The following is a 9619-nucleotide window of genomic DNA, read 5'->3' on the forward strand; positions in this document are numbered from 1 at the left end:
ATCTATCTATCTATCTATCTATCTATCTATCTATCTATCTATCTATCCCTAAAGATAGGGTCTCAATCTATAGCCCATACTGACTTCAAACTTGCAACCATCTTCCTAGCTCAGCCTTCAATGCTAGAACTACAATTGTGAGCCAACAAGCCCAGCTTTTACCAAGAATCTTTTATCCAGCAAATCTATTATTCGAAAGTGAGAGGGAAATTAGGATTCCCAAATAAGACAAAGTTGAGAAAACTTTATGATTAGAGCCATCTGCAGGACATGCTAGAGGGAATCCCAGAGAAAAAAAGAAAAGACATTAGACAATAACTTGTAAAAAGACAATAACTGGAAGTCATGAAGAAATTTCAGCCAGAAATGGTGACACACATCTGTAATTCTAGCACTTGTGGAATAGAGGCAGGAGGATTAACAACTTAATTCATACTTAGCTATGTGGCAAGTTCAAGACCAGCCTGGGTTACATGAGACCATCTCGAAAACCCAACACAAATAAATAAAATAAAATAAAACTCAAAAACAAACAAAAACAAAGTGGTGAAAATTACTCTCAACAAAAGTAAATACAAGAGCAAGTATTTAACCCAATTTTTGTTTTCTGCATGATCTGAAAAACTAATATAATATCAGTTTGGTTTTTGGACATATACAAGGAAGAAACTGAAGAGGGGTGGGATGTAGCTAAAGTTTTTACATGTTAGTGAATTTATGATGGTATAAATTCAATATGGAGTGATAACAATTTCAGGACATTAAATGTAAGTCCTACCACAAAGAAAATATCTGAACGCACAAAACAAAAAGAAAAAGGTGAATTTAAGTGTTTCATTCAAAAAAAAAATTAAAACACAGAAAACTATAGTATGAGAAATAAGGAACAAAAAAAATTCAGCATATGAAAACCAAACAGTAAAATCCTTCCTCACTAGTAATTAGTTTAAATGCAAGCCATTTAAACTCTCCAATCAAAATAGATGGCAGAACAGATTATTTAAAAAGTGATCTACTCATGGGATGGAAAAATGACTCAATGTTTAAGAGCACTTGCTTCTCTTCCAGAGGACCTGGATTCAGTTCCCAGCACCCATCTGTAACAGTTCCAAGGGATCTGACGCCTTCTTCTGACCTCTTTGGGCATGCATATGGCGCACATGCATACATCTAGGCAAAGCACTAGTACACATAAAATAAACACACATTTTAAAAAAGTGATTCAACCATACCTGTCTACAAGAGTAGCCTTAGCCTGAAAATATTGGAAAAAGATTGCCCATGTAAATCAAGAGCCTATTACACGAGACAATAAGCTTTAAGTAAATTGAAGGAGGATACATATTGACAGGAAGACCAACTGGCAAGATGGTTCAGTTACACAATTCTGACAATTATTGACATCTCTGCATCTCAAAAAGACCACAAGAATATATGAAGCAAAAACTGATAGAACCGAAAGGAGAGGCACAGCTCTGTACTGAACACTGAAGACGCCAGCATCTCCTCTCAATGATGACAAAACAAGCAGAAGGTGCATGAAGAAACAGAGGATCTACACACTAAAAATCAGGATCTGAGATGGAACACATGCATACTCTTAACTGCATAGGGACAGTCTCCAGATAGATTGAATTCAGGTAACAAACTGAGTCTCAGTAAATTTTTAAAAATAAAGCTGTACAAAGTATCTTGTTCAAATAGAACAGATGAAGTTAGAAATCAGTAACAAAAGAAAAACTGAAAGATAAACAATTTTGTCAAATTAAACAATGTTTTTAATCAACAGAGCAAAGAAACCATAAGGGAAATGGAAAAGTATGTAGAAAAGAATAAAAATGAAAATACAATATAACAAAACTTAGAGGATGGAGAACATCAGGGGATACAATGGAAAACATGTTTCTAAAGCAGCTTCCATTAAAAAGAAAGTTCTCAAACCAACAACCTAACTTCACAGCTCAAGGAGCTGAAAAGGAGGATGGGTTAGAGATGGTTCAAGGGTTAAGAGCCCTTGCTGTTCTTGCAGAGATCCCGACTCAGTTCCTAGCACCCACACTGTCTGACTTCTGCACGCCCCAAACATGCATGTGGCACATACACATACACACAGGCACACACTTATGCACATAAAATAAAATAGAAATCTTTTTTAAAAACCCAAATACCTAAACCCAAAGCTAAAAGAATAGAGGTCAGACTATAGACAAACAAAATAGAAACTATAAAAATCAATATAATCTGGTCCTTTGAAAAGATCAAGGAAATTGACAAACTCTTAGCTCAAATGGTCTAAGAAAAAAGATTCTACTTAAGATACGAAAGTGAAAAAAAAAAAAGATACGAAAGTGAGAATATCATTACTAATTTTTCAGAAATTATAAAGAAGAACAATGAAAAATTGAATACCAAGTAACTGAACAACCTAGATCAAACAAATTCCTGGAAATAAAATCTAGCAGACTGAATAACAACATAGTAGAAAATCTGAACAGATCCCTCTACAAAGAAAAGCCCTAAGCTAGTCATATCACCACTGAATCAGCCAAACATTTGAGATTTTTCTAGATACTGCAAAGAATTCATGACAGGAGACAGCCAATACTGTTCATGAATGAGCTGTGGAACATGTGCATTCCATAACACAGTACCAAAGAGACAACTCCAGCCAGTCAGTCAGTCCTTTGTCCATTTTCAGGATCCTCCTAGCCCTGGCTGTCACACTGAGACTCCTGCCCTGTCCTGTCCTGCCCACCTGGCTCCCATCTCACCTGCTCTCCGGCCTGTGCCCTTACTTGTCCTAGCTTAAGAACTACTGTTCTCCGGATCCTCCGTCTCAGGGCCTGTCTCTCATCCCACGCAGGTAGCTACCCTTCTAAAGAACAGGTACTGTTCCCTCGACCCTGAAGAGCAGCCTCCTAGTCCCTCGCCACCGCCAGAAGCACTGGCTCCGTAGTGTACACTGTGCACCAGCAGGACACACAACAGTATGCTCTCCGCTGGTGCTTACTTACATTTGCTCAACGAACCCTTTCCATTCATAGTCAGAGAAGTTATCTGAGCCGGCAGAATCAAGCTTACTGTGCACTGAAGGACAGGCCTAAAAAGTATATTGCAAAGAAATGCTGGCCTGCCTCTATTCATCTCATAGAGCTCCCAGTGTTTGGAGGAAAAGTAGGTATGTATGTGAGAAGGTACCATCATGAGTGTTCTAGAGCCACTCAAATCTTCCCCCAGTTCCCCTCTACTATCTGCCACTCACCAGAGAATATGTTCTTGAGGTTCTCCACAGCTGCAGCCAGCTGGCTGTGCTGCACCACCGCATCCTTTACGTCTTTGAGACTCTCAATGGTGTTGATGCTCTGCCTCCAGTCCTTGCTGACATCAGCCAGTGACTGCTGGATATCCTTGACATCAGTCAGTGCATTGTGGAGCTGGCTGAGGCCTGTGCGCACCCCATCTAGCTGTGACTGGATTGCGGCCTAAAGGAGACACCATGCACGTAAGCAGAGTCAATGACTGCCATACATGATTTCCTGAGGAATAACTTTTTCCAGGGAGGATCACGTTTAGAAAGAACCATTTAAGGGGAACAAAAATGACCCTTTTACAGGAAAAAAAAAAATAGGTGGATCTCTGTGAGTTCAAGGCCAGCCGGGTCTACAAAGTGAGTCCAGGACAGTCGGGGCTCTGTTACACAGGGAAGCTCTGTCTTGAAAAACTAAAAAGATTGGAAAAACAACCAAGAGTATCTATTATTTCCAAGAATCACACTTCACTGGAAGGATATTCACAGGCTGAGAGTGAAAGGGTAGAAATTGACTTACTAAACAAATGAAAGCTGAAAAGAAGGTGCCATAGCTTTCCTGAAATAGGATAACATAAACTTCAAATAAAAATTAAGTCACTATTCTGATATCTGATAGTCTTAAAAGCAAAATTAGTCAGAAGATATAAAGACCAATGCATATTAATTTAAGAACAATCTATCAAGAAGATAAAACAATTATAAATATATATGTACCAAATAATGGGTCTCATAATCTCAGAAAATACTACTAGACATAAAGGGGAAGATAGGTCCTGGATACTTTAATAATGGTGTAATTATCTGTTATCAACTGGTCATCTAGACTAAAAATCAACAAAAACTATATTGTTAAACTATACCACAGATCAAACAGCCTTTTATTAAGATTGTCTATACACAGGCATGACTAACCTATTGACACTACAACATGATACTGTTACTTAAAAAGTTTGTGTGTAACTGAACAATAGGATTTTTAAAAAACTCACGTTTTAAGTAAGCTTACAATTTTATGGCAGGGAGGAAAAATAGAACGCACTAGTATAAAGGGTTGAAAGGAAATAACAGAACAGGGAGAGTTAAACTGAGGTGAGGAAGCAGAGTACAGCAGGAGTATGGGAAAGGATAAATAACACTAAAGAAAACAACTTATGTTGTTCTGAAAACAACATAAGGATAGCTATTATTATAGAAGTATCATAAACAGACATAATATATAGTCAAAATGGAGTGTCTTGACTAGTTTTATGTCACGTTGTTAAGCTGACATAAAACTAGCTGGTTTAATTATAAAACTAGCTAGTCATCCAAAAGGAGGGAATCTCAATTGAGAAAATGCCTCCATAAAAAGCAGCTGTAAGGCATTGTCTTGGTGATTGACGTGGTAGGGCTCAGCCCATGGTGGGTGTTACCATCCCTGGGCTGGTGGTCCTGGACTCTATAAGAAAGCAGACTGAGCAAAGCCATGAAAGCAAGCCAGTAAGCAGCACTCCTCCATGGCCTCTGCATTAGCTCCTGCCTCCAGGATCCTGCCCTGTTTGAGTTCCTGTCCCGATTTCCTTCAATAATGAACAGTGCTGTGGAAGTGTAAGCCAGATAAACTCTCTGCTCCCCAGGTTTCTTTGGTGAGAATGTTTCATCAAAGCAAAAGCAACTCTAACTAAGAAATGGTGTAACCCTGTCACAGGGAAACAATGTTCCTTCCAGACACCAGAAGCTAACAAATAAAAAGTCAAGTGCCAGGAATGGCTTACTTCTTGGTTGTTGCCAGTGAGGTCCTGCAGACCTCAACCATTACAGGGCAATCCCATTGTTATTAGTTATGATCCCAGACCTTGATGGTAAAAGACCTTATTGCTGAAGACACCACAAATTTGAGTCATGGAACTTGGGGAAATCAAGATTCTAGGGCCTGGACGCTTCATCCCTACTGGCTAGCTTTATAGTTCTGAAGGGTACTATCTAAGCTACCAGAAGAAAAAAGTAATCATCAGTCACACAAGCAAAGAAATTGAACAAAGAACTCCCCAAAGAAGAAATACAAATACCCAAAGTACAAAAAACAAAATCCATGAAAAAATGTTCAACAATATTAGCCTTTAGAAAAACGCAATTAGAATTATGCTGAGCGTGGATGTGGAGACACAGAACTGTAAAGTCAGCACTCAATGCCCAAAGTAAAAGAACTACTGTGAATTTGAGGCCAGTCTGGGCTGCACAAGGAATACAAAGCCAGCTAGAGGTGCACAGTAAGATCTTCCCTAAAAACATCACACACAGAACAAACAATCAAACAAAAAGAGCCAAATAAACAAAGGCGCATTAATATTCTCTCTCACTATAATCATAACAGCTATCATTTAAAAAAAAGCTGGGAGCTGGAGACAGCTCAGTGATGATGAGCACTCATTGCCCTCGCAGTCCTGGCTTCAGTCTCCACACCTACAAGCATCCATAACTCCAGTTTCTGGGGATCCAATACCTTCTTCTGACCTCTGCAGACACCAGGCAGGTGAATGGTACACGGACAGAACACTCCTATACATAAAATGAAATGAATGAATCTAAAAAGAGAGTTCTTGTTGTTTGTTTTTTAACTAAAACAAATGACAGCAATGACGGGGGGAAGGAAGGAACCTTCTTTATGCCTGTTGGTGGGACTGTAAACTGAAATCAGTATGAAGGCATCTTCAAAACATAATACTGCCATAGAAAACAGCTATATCACTCCTAAATATATATTCAAGAGTCTAAGTCATGTACCAAAGAGATACCACCAGCATATCTGTGTTTATTGCTGCACTGTTCATAAGAGCCAAGATACAGAACTGGCCTAGATGTACATCAACAGATGAATGGATAAAGTACACAAAAAAATTTTATTCAATTGTAAAGATTGAAACTATGTCATTTACAGAAAAATAAACGAGAAACTAGAGTTCATTTTACATTAAATAAGTCAGACTCAGAAAAACAAATATTGCATTTTTTCTTTTATAAATACAGAAACTAGACTTAAGTACACACATATAAACAAACACACCATGAAAGTTAAAAGGGATTATGAGTTATGAAGAGTCTAAAACAGTGGTTCTCAACCTTTTTAAGGCTGCAACCCTTTAACAGAGTTCCTCATGTTGAGGAACCATAAAATTATTTTCACTGCTTTTTCATTTCGTTTGTTTGGTTGGTTGGTTGATTTTTGAGACAAAGTCTCTCTGTAAAGGCTTGGTGTTCTGGAACTCACTCTGTAGACCAGGCTGGCCTTGAACTCATGGAGATTCACCTGTCTCTTCCTTCTAAGTCTAGGACTAAAGGTGTATGCTACCATATGTAGTATGGTAAGCATAAGTAAGCATAAGCTACCATAAGTAGTAAGCTTGCTACTTCATGACTGTAATTTTGCTATTGTTATGAATCATAACATAAATATATGTGTTTTCTGGGCTGTGAAAGGGTTGCTTGACCCTCAAAGGGGTTGTGACCCACAGGTTGAGAACTGCTGGTCTAAATAAAAGGAACTAGAGAAAACAGTAAGAGAGAAAGACAAAACTGTTTTCTTTCACATACATAATCTAGATTTATATACATATATCACATTGTGTTGACTAATTTTTTACATCAACTTGACACAAAACGGAATCATCTCAGAGAAGGAAACCTCAATTGAGAAAAATGTTTCCATAAAATAGGGCTGTAGGCAGGCAGGGTAGCAGGGAGCAGAAACTCAAGACAAATGGCTCTGTCCCGTTATTCTATGGTCCCCTACCTTTAGTCTGGCCTCCACAGAGGCCTTCTTCCGAGCCTCTCTTCTTCGATACTGCTCCACTTTGTCCAGCTGGTCTGGGCGCTGAAGCATCCCAGCAACCCTTTGGACTGCTGTTGCAACAGCCTCCAGGTCTGTCTCCTTCATGGTCAAAAAGCAGGCAGAATCTTTACACATGTCATACCACAGATACACTATGTACACAAAGGAGAAGGTATGTTAAAGGCTGAGCAGCGGCACCAGACTTACCATGCAAATGTCATGTGGTCACAGTGCAGCTAAAGGAGAATTTCTATGATATTTAAATCAGTAGAGCAGAAATGATAGCTGAACTTGGATCATAAACTCCTCCACAAAACCCACAAATCTTTGGAATTCAATTGCTGGGAAGATTTTTGCAATTTTTTATTTGTTATTTATTGCAATTTATTCACTTTGTAATCTGCTGTGGCCCCCTCCCTCGTCTCCTCCCAACCTCTTCCTCCCTCCTTCTCCTCCTATGCCCCTCCCCTAGTCCACTGATAGGGTATACCCTCCTCTCCTTCTATCTGACCCTAGCCTATCAGGTCTCATCAGGATGATTTTAACTTAACAGAGAGAAGCGGGATGGCTCACAGGCATGGAGGCACACACAAAGGGTATTTATACAGAAACTTTAGACTATGTCAAAGGCATCTTTAACACAATTCCTAGCCCTATAGAAGACCTGGAGCTTTCACCCCATTGCTGGCCATGTCCCTGAAAGACAACAACTATTACTACACCTCTGCAGTTCAGTGGGCAAACTTGAGTCCTATGACTCCCCTTACTACTTACTACTCTGGGTACCCAAGATTCCATTTCTTACTTTTTAAAGCCTCTAAAAACAAGGATAAGATGGCAAAAGACACATATTCTCCTTACTCAAGCAGTTTGTTTCCCCTAAGCACAGATGCTCAGATACTAGGTCAGTCCTGCGATCCAATACTACCCTCGTCATGGACCTACACAGGCTACTTTCTGAGTATCTGGTAAATGAGGGAATCAATAACATTGTTCCGTTTGATTTCAGCTATTCAACATCCACAGATGTAATAAAGACCTGCCTTCTGGAATTTTTCACTCTCCATTTCGTGGTTTTAGAAAGCCACTAAAATCCATTGTAAATTTTCAGTCATGTAATTTTTCCCCATGTGTTTCTCTTTGTATTTCTCATTTAAGTGGACCAGCATTGCATACACTATCCTTTTTCATCTTCTGATTATAAAATTACATATACCCAAATAGAAAATCTGAGCAGGCCATAGAAATGGTATTCTAGCGACAACCACTACTAACAGCACTGATTGACTTTTTCTTCTTCATTTCTTTATAAGTTGAGATTCAACTGTATACATAACTGCAATTGCAGGCTTTTATTTTTTTTATTTATTTTTATTTATTTATTTTGCTTTGGTTTGACATGCTATCCTCAGCATTCCCAACAACATTAAAACCTGTATACTTCTATTTACAGGGCTAGATATTCAACTCAATATCCAACCACTCCAGCTGACAGGTGAAAGGCAGTCAGTCCAGTGGCAGTGGTTCAAGCCAGATGCCAAAGGAAAGCTGACAAAACCTTTGCGGGAAAGAACCCACTCATAAGCCTGAATGAGGACAATCAAAAGGTAAAAAATAATACGGGATCTCCAGCAAACCTGGTTCCAATCGCAGTCTGAGGACTGTCAGATTTCCGGCCTTAGGGGCAAAAGGGAACTCTGAGGGTGGAAACAAGCCTGTCCAAGCGGGGGTGGGAAGGGAGACGCACGCCAAGGACAAAACCAAACCCGCTCAGGGACCCGCACCAGAAGGTGTCGCACCCCGACAGAAACGTCGGCCGATGGTGTTCCTCGCCAAAGGACAAACCCGCTGAGGGGTACATTGTGCCAGGACCCAGCGTCCCGCCCACCGCTCAGGACCTGAGGCTGTCAGAACTGAGGTTCCTCACCGTCCGTTCTGTTGCTTCCACCTCCCCTGGTCGGACCGGAAGTGTACAGCGTGGTCACTTCCGTTTCCGGCGTCAGGGCGGAAGTGCCGAGGCAGGTTAACCTGGAAGGCGCTGTGCCGGCAGTACTTCGGTAGTCTGTTTATAAGTTTGTCCTGCATCTTGTGACACAGACTCAGAATAATCAGAATTGCGGATCTTGGCCTGGCCCAGCCCTCTGACGTTTGGCCCTTTCCCGCCCCTCTCTTCTGTTGTAGCACCTGCCGTACCCTACCTTTTTCTCGGGATTCACCTCTTAATGTTTGTCCTTGCTTAGTTCCTCCCGTTAGCCACCTGGGTATCTCCACACCTCTGCATCTCTTTACTGTATCTTGTGGTCAAGGTTCACTACTTGTACTTCGTATATTGTTTTTTCTTGCTGGCCTTGCCCTCACCAGTCCACCAGAAGTTTCTGATAGATTCAAGCTATCAGGACGACGGAGCCACAGTGAGTGGGCTGCCGCTCATAGCTGTTCATAAAAAAAAAAAAAAAGAAGAAGAAGAAGAAGAAGAAGAAGAAGAAGAAGAAGAAGAAGAA

The 9619-nt window shown here is 40.2% G+C and overlaps 1 protein-coding gene across 3 annotated transcripts in view; it reads right to left on the reverse strand.

The window, feature by feature from the left end:
- Exoc3 (exocyst complex component 3) overlaps positions 1-9093 on the reverse strand; it is a 32456-nt gene extending 23363 nt beyond the window's left edge. Inside the window, exons 1-3 of one of the 3 annotated variants that reach the window (XM_055597931.1) lie at positions 9046-9093; positions 7080-7270; positions 3263-3482 (exon numbers count right to left, since the gene is read on the reverse strand). In XM_055597931.1, the coding sequence (XP_055453906.1) occupies positions 3263-3482; positions 7080-7253 (394 nt within the window). In that variant the 5' untranslated portion in view covers positions 7254-7270; positions 9046-9093. The other 2 variants (XM_055597933.1, XM_055597932.1) reach the window with 2 other exon arrangements.
- Between the last annotated feature and the right edge of the window lie 526 nt (positions 9094-9619).

Source organism: Psammomys obesus, unplaced genomic scaffold (assembly GCF_907164565.1).
Source record: "Psammomys obesus unplaced genomic scaffold, mPsaObe1.curated_primary_1811, whole genome shotgun sequence".
NCBI classification, from domain to species: domain Eukaryota; kingdom Metazoa; phylum Chordata; class Mammalia; order Rodentia; family Muridae; genus Psammomys; species Psammomys obesus.